The sequence below is a fragment of the Orcinus orca genome, chromosome 1, assembly GCF_937001465.1.
Source record: "Orcinus orca chromosome 1, mOrcOrc1.1, whole genome shotgun sequence".
NCBI classification, from domain to species: domain Eukaryota; kingdom Metazoa; phylum Chordata; class Mammalia; order Artiodactyla; family Delphinidae; genus Orcinus; species Orcinus orca.
In genome coordinates this window covers 129,346,543-129,365,108 of record NC_064559.1, presented here as the reverse complement: position 1 = coordinate 129,365,108, position 18,566 = coordinate 129,346,543, and the positions used below count along the sequence as shown (strand labels likewise).

Below are 18,566 nucleotides of genomic sequence, written 5' to 3'. Positions count from 1 at the left end.
CTTTCCCAGGAAGGTTTCAAGAAACATCACGCTGGGCAAAGAACCCTCATCACGTGTCTCATATCTCATCACCAACCCTCAAGTAAGCGTGACCTTGAAGGGCCACATCTTCCTGCTTGGTGTTTGTGCCCCTAGGGTTGGCCAAGTCCTGGTACAAAGTAAATGCTTAGTCAATCCTTGCTGAACAGAGATGGGCTAAAAAGAATCAAGGTCCCAGAGACCAGATTGCTGTCCAAAGATTTAAAGGAGAAAAGAAAGACTTTTCTGAGCCTCCAACTCTTTCATCCTGAAATTACCTCAACCCAGCTCCAAAGGGCTGAGACTCCTTTACACATACCTTTCGTGGCTCCCTTCTCCCACCCCCTTCCCTATCTCATAGCCAAATGGCCTCTTGCAGCCCCCTTATCTATCAAGTGCATTTTGAACCATTCCTGGACCAACTACAAAGACCAAAGTTCAAACCCAAGACCCCTTGTATCCAACTTACTTCTGGCTTCCAATCTGAGGGATGAGTCTTCACAACTGACAGGAAAGGCAAGAATGATGAAAGATCCCACAGGCCTGGGTTGACAGTCCTGGCCCCCCTGGAGCCTCTACTAATTGCCTTTCTAAGGTGAGCCGTAATTCCTGGAAGGGAAATTGCTTTATCACAGTCCAACATCACAGTATTTTAACCATAGGGTGTCAGGCTATGGTTCAAAGCAGGCTGGGAACTCAGCCACGGGAGCTGGTGAGGAAGGGAAGGAAGCTTGAGAAACATGGAATGAAGGCTGGGAAACCAGACCTTTCCCAGGTGCTGGCCCCAAAGCACAGCATCAATAAGACACACCAGCTGAAGCTTAGCTCAAGCCTTAATCTGCACCTGGAGTACCTGACCCAAAGGGTAATGGTCAGACACTTGAAAGCAAAGCAGGCAACTTGAGTGGTTCTAGTTGCATCCCTGGCTGGACTGGGACAGGAGCAAGGGTCCAGGATCTTTGGCTAGAAGTTAAGGAAGGTGCCAAAGCATTGGATTAGAATATCAGGAAAGACAAGTGCGAGAATCATGAGAAACCTAGGGATAGATTGGCAAAAGAGGCAGCGTGAGGAAGGGGATGAAGAGATTCACGTAGAAGAGGAGAAAATGTTACGACCAAAGTGCTCCAGAAGCACTGAGGGCCCAGATGGGGTCGGAGAGGAGACTGAGGGGGAGGGAAACCATGAGAGCTGGCACCTTGGCTATGCTAAGAGCCAGACACAACCATCCTAAGGCCCAGCAGGGAGTGTCGCTCCTGAGGAACGGATGGGCTCAGGTTGAGGGAGTAGGGAGTAAAAAAGGAGAGAAGGCAAGTATGTTCAGTAACAGGTACATGCATACAGGTTAGAAGCTTCCTATGTGGAGACTAGGAGGTGGCACGCGTTGTTATTTTGTGTGTGTGTGTGTGTGTGTGTGTGTGTAACATATAAAAGTAGAAAAAATAATTTAATGGACCCCCATGTATACTGCCCCCAACTTCAGCAAGTATCAATTGATGGTCCATCTTGTTTCCCCCACACCTCCACCCATTGCCCTTTGCCCTGGATTTTTAAAAGCAAATCCCAGATATTGTATCATCTTGTAAAAGTTTCAGTATGTAAATCTAAGGACTTTCCTTTTTAAACTTGACCCCAATGACATCATCAGATCCCCAAATTCCTTAATAGAAGTTACTTAAAGTTATCAAATATCCAATCGGTATTCACATTTCCTAGACGGTCCTCTGAATGGTCTTCTTTCCTTTTATTTTTCCAGTTGGTTTAATCTGGATCTAAACAATGGCCATACATCGTCATTAGTTAAAATATCCCCCAAGTCTCTTTTAATTTACAGGTTTCCCCTCCCTGTCCTTTTTCTTATAATCTTTTTGCTGCTGTTGCTACTGTTGTTTTTGTTGTTGATGTTAAAACCCTAGGTCGTGCGTCTGAAGATGTTCCCATTCTTGGTTTTGCTGATGGCATCCCTGTGGTGTCATTTGACTTGTTTCCTCTATTTCCTATATTTCTTATAAAGCGATAGTCAGATTCATGTGAACTTTTCTGGCACAATTCTTTCACAGGTGACAGTGTGTTCTTCACTGAGAGGAGGCTGATGTCTGATTGTCAGCCTTCCAAACATTGTTTTGTGATGTTTGGAAAACTGTGAGGTCCTAAATTCTATCATTCCTTCTGCACTTAGAAGCCAGAATACTTCTGTAAAGAGAAGCCTCCTTTATCAGTTATGTGATTGCCCTGATGTGTGGCTCAGGTAGAAGAGACAGAATATGGGCTTGATTCTTTCCTTTATTTACCAGTTTCTGAAATAATAAGTTTGTCCCCTAGAATCTTCTAAGGGCAGTCAATGCAGCTTTATTTCTACTTGGTATTACTGTAAATTCATGAACATAAATATATTTGATGTGTTTCAAGAATAGGATATTTATAAGATTTTTAGGGTCTGGTATAAGATGGGTCTTTCAATGCAAGGAGGCTGATTAGATTGGGCAAGTTTGTCATTCAACAGTTGAGGATTGGTGGTCACAGCAAGGGGCAGGTTTGAAGTGAGCCTTGAAGGGCACAGTCATGGGATCACCCAGTTGACTGATCTATGGTTCTGAGGAGAAGCTGTAATTCTGACGAGAGTTAGTTGGGTAGTCAGTCTATTGCTCCAATGAATGGATTTTTAAGAAATTCCTAAAACAAAGATATTTGGCTTGAGACTTGCCCTTTCAATCTGAGGTTTATGTCTTTCTTTCAACCTTGAAATTTATCTCCACAGTGTCTTCAAATATTTCCTCCTCTCCATTTTTATATCATTCCCTTTCTGTTCTAGTTCTATTCTTGATATTAATTTAAAAATTGTAAAATAAGCTGCCTTATGTGTTTTAACCTTTTCCTGTTGCTTCTGGAGAGCTGCTGGAACTACTCTTTCCAAGCACTGATTCCTCTTCAGCTGCATCTATTCTACTATTTATCCCATGTTAATAAATAGCATCAATGAATATTCATTCCAGTTATCATACCTTTCATGTTTAATGTTTCTATTCATTTTAGTTTTATGATTTTTTTTCCTGATTCATATTGCTCTTGTCATTCCTCACCATCTTGAATAGATTTATCACACTTATTTAAAAACCTTGGTCCATCAGTTCTAACAGTTCAGTTTCAGATGGTATGCATTGTTCAATTGTGGTTGTTTTATAGTAGTTGTACTCCTCACAGGTCTAGTTATTTGGCCTGTGAATCCATGTTTGCTTGGAGTTTCAGCTACTCTGATAAATATACAACCAGAAGGCCCAGTGAGTTAGGGGTGGGAGGGCGGTGATGAGCCCAGAACTTAAGTCTCAGGCACCAGAGAACCACCGTCTGTCCATCCCACTCTGACACTACATCAGATCATTCCTCAGCCAGGTTTCTCCCCTCAGGGAGAAGCAGTGCTGAAAAGAAACAGTAACCTAGAAGCCGTAGGGGTGTGGATGGGAGGAGTAGAGAGTGAAAGGGGGTAGGGGGCCCATTTTCAGTTGTTTTAATGTCTCACCCCGATAGCACTTTTGCAACGGTCAGCTATTACCCGAAGGACTCCTCCACCAGTGGCTTCTGCGGTGGCTATCATTTCAATTGTAAACAGCCTGACAATGATTGTCCCGTTATTGGGACAGAGAGGTGAGAACAGAACCTGAAATTCCTTCATCCCAACTAACTTTTTGGCCTCTCCTCCCGCCACCCACTGCCCACATGCTCACAGATTACGGCAGTCCTCAGACTCCCCAGGCTTTTTATTCTTGTTTTACTTCCTGGAACCCGTGGTTCCTCCAGCTGCTTTAGTTTCTCCAGGTCACGCGTTATGGGAGAGAGCCAGCAGCCCCTGGCCGCCATCCTGATGGAAAGAGGACCACCGCGAAAACTCCTCGAGTGTCATGGCGGGGTTCAACTCCTAGCTCTACGGTTTTCTCGCTGTGTGTCACCAAGCAAGTTACATGGCTGCTGTCCGTGCCTCAGTTTCCCTCATCTGTAGACTGGGGATAAACGGTAGTTTCTGCCTTTTTGATTGTTTAATAATGTCTTAAATCAGTTAAAACAGAATCAGGGGCAGGGTAAGGGCACTCACCTGTTAGCTATGTAGATGTAATTCAGCACCCCACCCAGGCCCGCCCTCTGGAAGGGTTTGTTGAGACTTTCGGCTTCCTGCTCACTGCGGTGGCCGCCGGCTCATTACGCCCCAGAGAGGACGCGCCCAGGGTCGTGGCGGGGCCAGCGGGGGCCTCGCGCTTCAGCGGGCGACACGGGCTTCCCGGGCGCCCCACCGCGCGGAGGTTGAGGCGGGCGGCCCGGGTGCTCGCGGGGGCCGGGGGGCCCTCGGGGCAGCGCCAGAGGCGAAGTCCGTGGCGTTCGAAGGCGGCCGCGGGGCGGCACTGCGACCCTTCCCCCCGCTTGACTGCCGGGCCCCGGGCCGGCCCGCCGTGGGCTCTGCGTGGGCTCCCAGTGCGCGGACCCTGGGGCGGAGCGCAGGATGCAGTGCCTCCGCACCGAGCACCTGGTAAGGCCTGCACCTGGCCCCGGGGGAGGGACCGCGGGAGAAGGACCGCGGGGGAAGGCTCGGGCCCCTCCAAGCACTTGCCCGCCCGGACGCTTCCGCCTCCCAGGATCCCCCTCGGATCAATACCCACCGCTCCCCCTCCCCCCGGCGCCGCCGCGTCCTGGGGGCACTTGGCGGACCCCAGTGCTGGGGCGGAGGCGCGGGAGAGGCTGGCCGCCCAGCACCAACTTGGGGCCGCCTCTAGGGGTACTTCCAGGTAAGGACTCGGCGACTGGGACCTTAACATCCACTCTGCACAGGACAGGTGTTTCAAAGGCTCCATGAGAGCTTCAGGCGGCCACGTTTAAAAAAAAAAAAAAAAGGAATGGGTTATTCTGAGCAGTCTTCAAGTAAGTTTCGATTCATTTTCCAGGTTGGGACCTATATGATTATCCTCTTTTCCTCAATACTCTTCCTTCTTTTTCTGGAAAGGTTTCCACGGAGACAACCCCCAGGCAAAGACAGTGGCGACCTCAGATTTATAGGAAATGCACAGATAAGGCCTGGTTGTTCCTGTTCTTTCTCTTTTGGGCTGGTTTGGTAAGTGTGAGCGCCTGGCAGGGAAGAGACCAGAGTATGTGTGTGTGTCCTGAGATAGCTGTGCCCCAAATGTAAATAGCGTCCCCAGGGCATTTCCTGGGGAGAAGGCTCCGGGTGGTACGAGGTTAAAGTTTGTGCTTCAGGGAGCGATCTATCTGCCAGTACCGCAGGGTAAACAGCAGTTCTCCGAAATTCCTGTCAGGTGTCTCAACCTCCTAGGCTCGGTAAATTGGAGAGGCTGGCTTATTGCTGTCACTCACGTTCTAATGCGAGACTCCATTAGGAAATGAGAACCACCGTTTGCAGTGGCATTGTTATTTAATAGGCCAATATGTGGTCTCTTATTATCCCAGCTCACTGAGGGGAAGTTCTTTTACCATCTCATCTCAGCCCCCCCACATGTTGATAAAATGTTCCTCTAACAAAGGGAAATCCAGTGCAAGCCTAGAAATATCAATACATTCTTCTTACTTTAGCTGAGTGTAATGCCCTCTCCATATGTTGCGTTTAGCAGCTAATAGGTAAACAAGCCTTTGCTATAAACCCTCTAGTTTGGTAGGTAATGGGATTCCCCCTTCCTACTGTAGTTTCCAGGTGCGTCTGATTGATGGTAGACCTCATCATGCTGTGCCATTTTTGTCCTGGGAGGGTCTCTTGGAAGCTGAATCTTGTAGCCTTTGTACTTACTTTAGAGTTGTAGTTAACAGCAGAAAAAAGCTCACTCAACTTCTTCAAAGAGTATGTTCATGAAAGCATCCATTCCAGACCGAGCCGTGCTATTTGCTGCATGGTAAATGATCAATCTATAAAGCTGGACAGTAGCTATCACATAATTACCTCTGTTGAAAGGAAACAAATTTGAATAAACCCTAAAATATATTTGTTCTTCTTTCCAAGTAAGAAAGGCATTTATTCAGTTGTTGACTTACCGACTGGTTTCTCACAGGCAGATGGGTAACAGGCACAATGGAAGGTTGGTCCTTAAAGGCATAATTGAATGTTCTGTGTTGCTTCTATTACGACCCTTGGAGCTCTTCTCTAGGAGCTGCGAGAAACTGTGCCTACAACACCTCCACCTATACTTGCCCACAGATGCTGGTATATTCTCTCTGGATCTGCTATTATATAAATGCAGGGAGCAGCTGTTCTGCCAGTACCTGGCAGCTTTGAACCTGGGCTGTTAATGATCTTCCCTGGCCCCTCTACAATTCAAACCTAGTGCAGCACTACCAAACCTTCAACCAACGGCTTTCTGAGGAGAGGATTTGTAGATGGCCCATCACAGCCTGAAGAATTAAGAACCATCTGAGAGGTGGTACAGAGCTAGAAGCTGCTTTAAATTTATATGTCCTTTGCAAATTAAATCTGAAATGCCCACATTCTCTTTACTATATTAAATTTGAATAATGATAGTTCTTCCTTAGGTGACTAGCTTTTAGTATCTTTGCAACATTTTTTTAACCACAGCCAAGATAGCAAGGAGTGTTTTTTCTGCCTCTCTGCTGTTCGGCTTTCTGGTCGGTCTTGTGACATCCTGACCAGTGACAAGGCACATGTGGGATGGGATTATTGATGGTGCTGCCCTGAGTTAGGGCTTGACGAAGGAGGTTTGGGGTGAGGGGCCAGAATTACAAGCAGGGACAGTCTATTATAAAGAGAAAGAGTGCCAGCCTTTCTTTATATGTGCGTAAGACACAGAACAGAACGGCTCAAATCCTGGACCATCTCTGCCTCTACTACCTCTCCAGTGTCCTCTCCCACCTTGCCTTTTCTTACTCATCTTTCAACACTCCTTTTTCCAGATCTCCCCCAGTACAGTTGACAGTGACCTCCTTGATAACCCACTATAACTGCTATACACGCCTACTCTTTGGAATTGCAATTGTGTGTTTGAAATTGGAAAAAACTTTTGATGGTTTAAAGTAGTAGTAGTATGACAGGGACTCAGGATTACCCAAATCTGTTCCCCCCAGAAACCCCCCCCCCAAAAAAAAACCTTCTACTCCTCCCCACAAGCTTCCCAAGGGGGACATTAACATAAAGAATGCTGATAAATGGGAAATATCACTTCATTATTAGACCTCTGGTGAGCCGGGCAAAAGCCCAGGACTTCTTTCCTCCCTCTAAGTCCAAAACCAATCAGGATCTGACCACACTCCAGAAGGAAGGGCAGGAAGGGAACACCCGGGGGCTGGGTCAGCCTATCACGTCAGCCACATGGGCCCACGGTCACACGCAGAACCTCAGAGTAAAGGGTAAGCGGTCTGTCCGCCGGCAAGGGTGACCCACTCGTCCTGCAGTTTGACCTCAAGACTGAGGAGGTGCTGGCAGAGTAGGAGGGACAGAGAGCCTCCTTCCCCAGGAAGCCAGCTGTTTATAAGCCCTGAGCCCTGCCTGTCTTCTAGACCGAGTTCCTTGGGGGCAGGGGCTCGGTTGTGTTTGTTTCTATGTCCCTCAGCAACAGAGTCTATAGCACACACTGGGCACTTTAAGACTGTTATTTTGATTCCTAAATTAGTAATGAATGTAGAGTATCTGAAACATATTTGACTTTGGGACAGTGTACCTTTGGAACATATGGTACCAGTGCTATAGATTCCAAGTATTAAATGGTATTCTACGCATTGTAGATTGAGAAACTTACAACACTAAGCTTATGTTATGGGAAGATACAGACTCAATCCGAGTAGAGGGCCCGTCAATGCATATTAAGGGAACAGTCGTTTGAGCTGAATATTTTAAATAGTCCACATTCATTCCGGAATTGGACAAAAGTGACTATAGATTGCGTGATGTTCTTGTCCAGCAGAATTCCTGAGATTCTTTATCTTGTGTATTTTTAAGGACTTACTCCAAAACACCATTTTCTCACTTGTTATGGACAGAGGGTTAGAATCCCCTAAGTACAAGACAAAAAGAAAAGTTGAGGGAGGTGGAAGGAAGTAAGGGTTGGACGGATGGATAGAACCTCAGGGAAGGCAGCATAGCCTTGCTTATGACCTTAGATAAAACAAGAACCTCAAGTGGAAAAAAATTGAATTATCCTGGTGAACTTAGGCCAAGAAGAAAAAAATGACAGACTCTTGGAGAAGAAGGTGAGAAGCACAAACTGGTGAGAAAATAGAGAGGAATCTGCTTCAGTGTTTTAGAATGTTCTCCCTCCCTAACCTGGTAAAGCACGTACTAGAGGAGCAGCGCGCTAACTGCTCTGATTCTCTGGTATTACTGATGAAGGAGGAAAGTGCAGTGATGCTGGGGAGATTCGTTTCCACCCGGTTCCATTTTATATCAACATCCAAGGATGTGGGGGACCAGTTTCCAGCCCTTGGCCAGGCTCTCATGGCGGCTACTTGGGTTTTGCCAGGTGTTCATCATGGGCTACTCAGTGACGGCTGGGGCCACAGGAAGACTCCTCTTCGGCTACGACAGCTTTGGCAACGTGTGTGGCAAGAAGAACTCCCCAGTAGAAGGGGCCCCTCTTTCGGGGCAGGACATGACCCTAAAAAAGTAAGTTTTCAAGTAAGTCCCCAACCTACAAAGGGGCTAGATTTCAAAATTTTGTATAAATTAGTCGTTTGAGCCTGGAAACTGTTTTCCCACTCAAAACTCTGTCCGCCCAACTCACGAGAGGGAGACGTGTGTGGTAGTAAGGACACAGGTTTTAGAGTCAGCCAGCCCTAAATTGAAATTGGGCAGAGTACTTAACCTCTCTGAGCTGAGTTTTCATCTTTTTAAACTGGTTATTAGACCCACCTCACAAGATTGTTTTAAGGATCCACTGAGACACTGCATGAGCTCAGGCTTAATAAATGTTAGTTGTCACTATTATTATCCATAATGTATCAGAATCATGTTACTAATTATACACCATCCACAGTATTGTTTCTGTGTGGAAATACCTGAATCCCACCTGGGAATGCTGGGAACCTGTGTCCCACTCCCTCCCCAGCCTACACTCTCATCTACGGCACTCTCAGCTTTGGTGTCTCACTTTTCTCCCACCAACTCCAACACAGAAACAAAAAGGGGAGAGAAGAGACGGGAATCCCTGAGGGGAGAGAAATCCCTGGCCATGATTTTCTAAGATGGATACAGCTTTGTGATAATTTCAAGACTTGATAATCAAAAGCAGCTCCTAGGAAAGAAACCTTAAAGGTCTAGATAGGTCCTGAGTATAAGTTTGGAATCACCAAATACAAATCTCCGACCAGGCCTCCTCTACCCCTGAATTTGCTCTTGAGGAGGGGGGCTTTGCACTGCTGAACACGGACTGCCTGAGGGGCATTTCTCCCTGCACTTGTGGGTGTCACTCACAAAGAAGACAGGAGAGGAAGGGACTCCCCAGATGCACCTGTGCTCCTGTTTAGACATTGTATTCATAATGCAATGCTGGGCAACAGTCATCCTCTTTGAAATGAAAAGTACATATTTTATTATTCTCAATAGCCAAAAGGTAGAAGCAACTAAGTGTCCATCAGCAGATGAATAAATGAACAAAATGTGTATCTATATATATACTGGGATATTGTTCAGCCTTATAAAGGAAAGCAATTATGACACATGTAACAACGTAGATGAATCTTGAGGATATTATGCTAAGTGAAATAAGTCAGTCACGAAAAGATATTTTATGATTCCACTTGTATGAGATATCTAGAGTAATCACATTCATAGAGACAGAAAGTAGAGTGGTGGTTGCCAGGGTTTGGGAGTGATGAATTATTGTTAAATGGGTACAGAGTTTCAGTTTTGCAAGATGAAAAGAGTTCTGGGTGGTAGGGATTGCTGCACAGCAATGTGAATGTTCTTAATGCCACTGTGCACATAAAAGCTTTAAGATGGTAAAATTTTATGTGTATTTTACTACAATTTTTTAAAATTAATAAATAGAATAAAATACGTATTTATCCTACACCAAGGAAATCTGTTCCCCCATCTCCTGTTACACCACCCACCGTTCTCCCAACCCCAGTTGGAGGAAAAAGAAGCTTCTGGCACCCCTTCTCCAGTCCCTCCCCTGGAGGACTGCCTACAGGGCTCTTGGTCTGACATTCCTCTGATCTCAGCAACCCGGTTAAGTGTAGGGCATGGGCCTGAGAGCTGCCACTGCCAACCAGCATGTGACCCTGTTAATGTCAACAACCAGTTTTGTTCTTGTGCCCAGTGGCTGGGCAGCTGCAGCAGGAAGGGTCTCATGAGTTTCCTGTCTCAAACTGGGAGGCAGGGGGAGGGGTAAGCCTTTAATTCACAGCCTCGGTCTCCTCCTCTCCACCTCTCACTTCCCTGGGTTCAGCTATTCTCTGAGGTATAATTGAACACTCTGGGTGCAAATATGCTTTCTGTGGACTTCATGAGTAGGTCATGCACTGGCCTCACCTAGCAAACCAGGGACAGTTTAATCAGTCCTTTCCCTTCCTCAGTGACTTGTTCGGAGAACTCCCTAGGGTTAATCAACATCCCAGAAAATGCTGAATCTGGAAAAGGGAAGTTTTGTTAACATTTGAATATGGTTGCCAAGCTGCACAACTCCATAGATGAACCCAGGTAGGCATAATACATGTTAAATTATGTGGAAGTATTTGATGATGAAAATTTGCCTTAATTATCCCCACATTTGATAGCGTGTGGCTATTTTTAAGTCCCCCAATCAAACTCAATGACAGGAAATGCTCTACGACATTCTTCTCCTGTTTCATTTGTCTCCTAGACACGTGTTTTTTATGAATTCCTGCAACCTGGAAGTCAAGGATGTGAGGTTCAGTTCCACCGTTCTCTGTGTGTCCAGCTGTCCTGAAGAGCAGCTTAATACCCTGGAAGAGGTCCAGCTCTTTGCAAACACTACTGGTAGGTACCGAGGGATGGGGTCGCTCTTCCTTCTGAGGCTGGGGACCACAGCAGGGTAACCTGTGCAGACCTAGATAACTTGCCCTGCCCTGGCTTTCTCTGCAAAACTGGAAATTGTCCTTCCTGTGGGTGCCTCTCCTTGTGTAGAAAGGGCCATAAACATTTTCTCCTGAGCTGTTCAGTTTCATTCAGGTTTATCTGGAATTCATCTGAAACCCTAGCTGTTCTCTGCTAACTGCCAGGGACTGGTCTGCCGTAGAGAGCGGGAGGAGACAGCAGACATTTAGGGCCCAAAGGCAAGGTCAGATGGAGGTCAGAGAGCTCTGTGCACTTGGCACATCCAATCCTAGAGAGGCACCCACAGGCTTTGGGTTGAATTGCCGACAGGTATGTTCTTTCATTAAGATGTTCGGGCCATGGATAGTTTCACTGACCAGTGGGATAGCCTTAAGCTGTTCCAAAAGCATTTGTGTAACTTGCTCTGAGCCTGGTTTCAGATTTATATTTTAAGCATTAAACAAGCAAAGGAAAGTAAAAAGAAATTCGAGACAACCCACTGCAAATTTCATCTGCTTGTGAAATGGGGTGCCAGAGTTTTAAAAACTGTTTGCAAGGCTGGGTTAAAAATATGAAGCCTATATAATAATTCATCTTCCTATCGTTTTAGTACCTATCGTATAACTTTCAGTTTTGAATTCGGCATTTTGGAGAGAGAAAAAGAGAGGACCTAGCTCAGTCTCAGTTGTGATGCTGATTCTTTTTGTCTTAGGTCACCCAGAGACCTGTTTTCTAAACCTGAGTGATTTATTGGGTTTTTTTTTTTTTCCTGGTTTGGTAAAATGACTATGGTTTCCTTACTGGCTCCCCTAGAAAGATAAGCACAACGTAGGAAGGTGGTACAGTCTGTGTGTCTTCTGCTTCCAGGGTCCTTCCTGTGTGTTTATAGTTTGAATTCCTTCAACTACACCCAGAATCCAAATGCAGACTCGCTGTGCCCCAGGCTACCAGTTCCTCCAAGGTAAAAGCTTCCATACGTTTTCCTTATCCATTAACAAAAGTTATTGGGTACTTGGTGGGAGGCTGTTACTCCTCTGGGTATCACAGAAAGCAGCTGCAAAGGAGATATCCAGTAGAGCCCCTGCCTGCAGGGAGCTTACGGTTTACAAAAGGCCAGGGATAAACAAGGAGGGGCTATTTGCAATATACGTATTGGTTTAGGACAATGGATTAGAAACCAGGCTAAATAAGGAGAAAACTCAAACAGTAAAAATACACGTAGTCTTCAAATGACAACCCTGGAGCTAGCAAAAAGTACTATATGAATTATTACCAAATGAATGATTTTATAAAGTAGTTGGTGTGTTTTTTCTACTCCAGCTGTTTATCACAAAGTAGAAATCATTTACTTTTGCTTTTTTATTGCAACCAGACATTGTTAGTTTTTTTTAGCTCTAGATTTCTCCGTAAGAAACAGGCCTTGGTGGGCAAGGCCAAATGAGTCCACACCTTTCTTCTCAATGAGAATAGAAAACAGGTCCTTCTCAAGAACACCACTCAGTGAACTGCTTTCAGCATCTTATTCATCCCAATCAACTAGGGCAGTACTTGGCACAGAGGAGGTCCCCTATAGTTAAAGTTGTAATGGTGAAGCAGTAGTTGCACTGCCATGGTAAATGCCTCATGTGTGAGCCATTGAGAAGACTAAAGGGAAAAATGCAGTGAATAATCATTGCCACCATCAGGATGCTGAGATGTACTGAAGGAGGACTTGGGTTTATTTTGCATTGCCATTCTTTGAAAATTGTACATATGTTTACAGTGAATGAGACCTCTGTGCACAATCCCTTCAAGATAATGACAATTTAAGTAGAACCAAGGCATCATGCCAACCCCCTGCTATGGTGTTCATCAAACTTGTGACTGGGATTCACAGTAAGACATGTATTACATCACAACCCCAGTATACATAGCTTCATGCATACTTCTGTATATGGAACAGAAATAAAAGTCTCACAAAACAAGACTTCCCCTTACTGCATATGATTCACACTAATAGTTTCTATTCTATTTCACTTTTTTAAAAAGTAATCTATTTCATAATCTTCTAACAGGCTGCAGATGCAGCTTGAAAAATGCTGAGATAGCAGGTGCTAAAAAATGAGATTTTAACAGAATAGGAGGAAGAATATAGTTAACCATCCTTGTGCCCTTCTTTTCTAAAATAAATACTTTGTGTTATAAGTAATTGAAAGAGGGGAGAATTATTTCCAGAGGAGAATACCATATCGTTTTTCTATAATATCTTCTTTTTTTAATTCTGATTTTTGTTAGATGTCATAAACATGTCTCAATGAAACATAACTAAATCCAGGGGAAAAAAACCAAAAATGTTGTAGTAACTTGAAAGAAAATTATTTAACAGGCGGAGAGAAGTTTTTTTTTAACTTTATACCCTTTGACCAACATCTCCCCTTTTCCCTCCCTCCCCTGTGGTGACTACCATTCTGTTCTCTGCCTCTGTGAGATTAACTATTTTAGATTCCACATATAAGTAATGTAGTGCAGTGTTTGTGTTTTGAGAAGGATTTTTTAAAGAACACTATTTGTAACTGGACCTGCAGAAGGAATTGAAAGAGAAGAGAATTTTTAAGGCTGTAATTTAACCAGAGTTGGATAAACTCTCCTCTTACTGTAAATGGGATGGTAACTGTAATTCCATGGGAAGCTTATATCTTGATATTGATGATGATAACAACAAACATCTATTGAGCTCTGATACTTGCCAGGTACTTTTCTAAGCTCTTTACATGTATTAATTTACTTGGACCTCATAAAACCTCTGTGTTGTGGATATCGTTTCAACCCTATTTTACAGCTGAGAAAGCTGATGCAGAGGTAGGTTAAGGTTGCACAAGTGGAAGAGCTGGCCTTCAAACCCAAACAGCGTCCATATTTGTTCCTATAACCCAAAACAAACAGTCGAGACTTCGTTGGTTTTATTTTGCCTGGCAAATGGCCTCCTTAGGCTCACACCAAGCTTGGGAGTGGGGGGCGGGGGGGCCGGGAGGTTGGTCCTGTACACTGTGTCCTCGGGGCACCATCTTTTCTACCGCTCAAGCCAATCCTACGCCTTTCACCCCTTAAATGCAGACCTTTCCAACACTAACTTTTCCAGTGAAGACAAAACTGCTGATTGGCTTTTCTTGGATGGAGTTAGGGAGATAGAAATAGGCTCAAGGGCTCCATTTCCTTTTCCTACACAAGCAAGTGGTTGTTTTAAGATGGAAATTATCATATTTATCATGGAAGAGCAGTGCCAAGAGTGAAAAGCTTGAGAACATGAGAAGTGTGGCTATACGGCCAAAGCACATTTTCTAAATACCTCTTTTTGACTAAGCCAATTGTTTCTTCTCTCTGGGTTGGTCACGTGAGGTATAACATACCCTTTTAGAGCAATGACTGAGTATCAAGAAGATTTGTGTACCTAGGAATGAGCTTCTAAGAGCAGTGAAAAAATACTGCAGAAGATAACAAGCAAGCATATCTTTTTCCTTTTGGTGTTCAGCGTAATATTTGTATTTTGAGTCCCCCATATATTTAAAATGTAAAAGGCTTGGGCTTTTCCCTCCAGTAAATTCTAGCCTCTCACCTTGGTGCCTGTGCATGTCACTGCATTGTTTGCTTGAATAAATTCCATATAGAGAGTCACCTAAATATACAGTCAGCTCTCCAAATTACTTCCAGCATATCTGAGTGGCTTTGCTGGTGGGGAGAGGAAAAGCAGAAGTGGGGAAGAAATCACAGTTTGTGGCCAAGAGACACATCCCCTGCCCCAGCTAATGAGGTACTCTGTAGGCAGCTACCTGGTCAGCCACCTACCAGCTAGCTGGTCACTAGGGGTGACCCACACTTTACATGCCTCTCTCCATCACTCTCTGGGGTAAGATAGGTCATTCTTTACCAGTACAGGGAAGTTAAATGCCTAAAAAGCACCATGTTTAACAAACTATGTTGACAAAATTAAGCTCTTAGGGAAAATTGTGTTTGGGGGAATATAAAATGACATTGAATCTATATATCTGACCTTATTTTTCCAAAACACTAAATGAAAGTTCAGAAAATATTTTCTTTCAAAACAATTCAGATTCTTTGGTATTAAGACTGTTTAGTAAAAGCAAAGAAAAAGAAAATAGAGGTTTAGAAGTTGGAAAGCAGGAGGTAAAATTATTACTCTGTAGGTGGTAAGAAAATTAACTGAAAAGCTACAAATGACAAGAAACTTTGGTGGCAGGGAACAAGATAAATATACTGAAATCTGTAGCATTCATATGTTTTTTGAAAAGACTCCTTTTACCACAGCAAGAAAAAACACCTACAAAAACACAAAAGTGCCTAGAAATAAATTTAACAAGAAATATACAAGAGCCACAGGAAGAAAACTTCCATATATTCCTGAGCTACAAAGAAAGCTTGAACAAATCAGAAGACAGAAATTGTTCTTGACAGTATGACTCAACCTTATAAAAATGTTACTTCTCCTTACATTATTAAGATGTTATGTCTGTCTAAGTTGAGCAATAGGTTTATCATGATTAAAATAAAAATAATAGCAGGATTTTTTCAGTAGCTAGATAAGCTGATATAAGTTTGCAAGGAAAAAAGTTTCTTAAATGGCCAAGAAAAATCTGAAAAAGAAAAACAATGAAGGAAAACCAGCCCTTCCAGTTTTTAAAACAATCTTTAATAATTAAAATGCTGGGTACTAGTTCATATGTAGAAAGATCAGTGAAAGATATTATATAATCCAGGAATAGACCCAAATTCTTACAAGAATTTAGTAAATGATAAAAAAAAAAAAAAGGCACCTCAAATCAGTGACAAAAAGATGGACTGTTCAACATGTAGGTTGGGACAGCTGGGTAGGCATCCAGAGGGAAGAGCTGGATCTACACCTCGTGGCTTATATGGATAAATTCCAAATGGGTTAAAGATTTTAACTTATAAAGTGAAACCAGGAAGTACTAGAAGGCATGGGAGAATTCTCTTATAGCCTGGAAGTAAGGAAGGCTTCTAACCATGACTTAAAACTCAGGAGGCATAAAATTAAAAATGCATTGACTACATTAAAAACAAATATTTCTGCATGACAAAACACTAGAAGTAAAATTAACAGGCAAATAAATTGCTATTCATATAAAAAAGATTAATCTCTAATTTATGAAAGGCCTTACTAGTCAACTTTTAAAAGACCAATATCTCAATATAAAAATGAAAAAAGAATGTGAATAGATGCTGCAGAGAAAAAGCACAATATTTTTTAAAGATACTAAAAAAGAATGAACCTCCCTCACAATAGGGTAAATTCCATTTAAGACTCTAATGTTTTCACCCCATAGCCTGGCAACATGTTTTAAAAAACACCTTTGGCAAGAGTGTAGGGAAATAGGCACTTCCATACAATGCTGAGGCAGGATCCTGAGGGTAATTCATCAATATTCGTCAGTCATGAAGGTACATACATTCATTAATTTTTTACTGAAGTATGGTTGATTTACAATATTGTGTTAGGGGACTTCCCTGGTGGCACAGTGGTTAAGAATCCGCCTGCCAATGCAGGGGACACGGGTTCGAGCCCTGGCCTGGGAAGATCCCACGTGCCGCGGAGCAACTAAGCCCGTGCGCCACAACACTGAGCCTGCGCTCTAGAGCCTGCGAACCACAACTAATGAAGCCCGCGAGCCTAGAGCCCGTGCTCCACAACAAGAGAAGCCACCACAATGAGAAGCCCGCTCACCGCAGCTAGAGAAAGCCCGCGTGCAGCAAGGAAGGCCCGATGCAGCCAAAAATAAATAAATATTTAAAGAACTCTTAAAAAAACAATATTGTGTTAGTTTCAGGTGTACAGCATAGTGATTCAGTTATTTTTTTTCTGATTATATTGATTATATGTTAAAAGATATTGAATATAATTCCGTGTGCTATACAGTAAATCCTTGTTGCTTATCTATTTTATGTATAGTAGCTTGTATCTGTTAATCCCATACTCCCTTTCTCTCCCCTTTGGCAACCACAAGTTTGTTTTCTATGTCTATGAGTCTCTTTCTGTTTTGTATATAGATTCATCTGTATTATAATATTTCTTTAGATTCCACATTATAAGTGATATCATATAGTCTTTGTCTGGCTTACTTCACTAAGTATAATATTTCTAGGTCCCTCCATGTTGCTGCAAATGACAGTATTTCATTCTTCTTTATGGCTGAGTAATATTCCATTGTATGTATATACCACATCTTCTTTATCCATTCATCTGTTGATGGACATTTTAGGTTGCTTCCCTGTCCTGGTTATTATAAATAGTGCTGCTATGTACACTGGTGTGCATGTATCTTTTTGAATTAGAGTTTTCATTTTTTCTGGTATATGCACAGGAGTGGGATTGCTGGATCATATGGTAGCTCTAATTCTAGTTTTTTAAAGGAACCTACATACTGTTTTCCCTAGTGGCTACACCAATTTACATTCCCACCAACAGTGTACAAGTGTTCTCTTTTCTCCACACCCTTTCCAGCATTTATTATTTGTAGACTTTTGATGACGGCACTTCCAACTGGTGCAAGGTGATACCTCACTATGGTTTTGATTTGCATTTCTCTAATAATTAGCGATGTTGAGCATCTTTTCACGTGCTTCTTGGCCATCTACATTTCCTCATTGGAAAAATGTCTATTGAGTTCTCTGCCCATTTTTTAATTGAATTGTTTATCTTTTCAATATTAAGTTGTATGAGCTATTGGTATATTTTGGATATTGACCCCTTGTCAGTCTCATCATTTGCAAATATTTTCTCCGAGTCCATAGGTTGTCTTTTCATTTTGTTGATGGTTTCCTTTGCTGTGCAAAGGCATTTAAGTTTAATTAGGTCCCATTTGTTTATTTTTGCTTTTGTTTCCTTTGCTCTAGGAGACAGATGCAAAAAAATATTGCTAAAATTTATGTCAAAGAGTGTTCTGTCTGTGTTTTCCTCTGGGAGTTTTTTAGTATCTGGTCTTACATTTAGGTTTTTAATCCATTTTGAGTTTATTTTTGTATATGGTGTTATGGAATGTTCTAATTTTATTCTTTTACAAGTAACTCCAGTTTTCCCAGCACCACTTATTGAAGAGACTGTCTTTTCTCCATTGCATGTTCTTGCATCCTTTGTCATAGATTAATTGACCATAGGTGTGTGGGTTTATTTCTGGGATCTGTATCCTGTTCCATCAATCTATATGTCTGCTTTTGTGCCAGTACCATGCTGTTTTGATTACTGTTGCTTTGTAGCATTGTCTGAAGTCTGGAAGGGTTGTACCTCTAGCTTTGTTCTTTTTTCTCAGTATTGCTTTGGCAGTATGGGGTCTTTTGTGGTTCCGTATAAATTTTAGGATTATTTGTTCTAGTTCTGTGAAAAATGTCATGGATATTTTGATAGGGATCACATTAAGTCTGTAGGTTGCCTTGGGTAATATGGCCATTTTAACAATATTACTTCTCCCAATCCAAGAGCATGGGATGTCTTTCCATTTCTTTGAATCTTCTTCAGTTTCTTTTTCAATGTTTTATAGTTTTCAGC

At 42.9% G+C, this 18,566-nt stretch overlaps 1 protein-coding gene across 8 annotated transcripts in view; it reads left to right on the top strand.

Moving 5' to 3' along the window:
- The first annotated feature begins 4,276 nt into the window (after positions 1 to 4,276).
- SLC44A3 (solute carrier family 44 member 3) overlaps positions 4,277 to 18,566 on the top strand; it is a 101,427-nt gene continuing 87,137 nt past the window's right edge. For 4 of the 8 annotated variants that reach the window (XM_004263050.4, XM_004263047.3, XM_033433196.2 and 1 more), the window contains exons 1-5: positions 4,277 to 4,531; positions 5,003 to 5,110; positions 8,475 to 8,617; positions 10,818 to 10,954; positions 11,879 to 11,972. In XM_004263050.4, coding sequence (XP_004263098.2) covers positions 4,505 to 4,531; positions 5,003 to 5,110; positions 8,475 to 8,617; positions 10,818 to 10,954; positions 11,879 to 11,972 — 509 coding nt within the window. In that variant the 5' untranslated portion in view covers positions 4,277 to 4,504. Of the gene's footprint in view, positions 4,532 to 4,668; positions 4,788 to 4,829; positions 4,921 to 5,002; positions 5,111 to 8,474; positions 8,618 to 10,817; positions 10,955 to 11,878; positions 11,973 to 18,566 lie in introns of those variants that run through there. The other 4 variants (XM_033433227.2, XM_033433232.2, XM_004263048.4 and 1 more) reach the window with 4 other exon arrangements.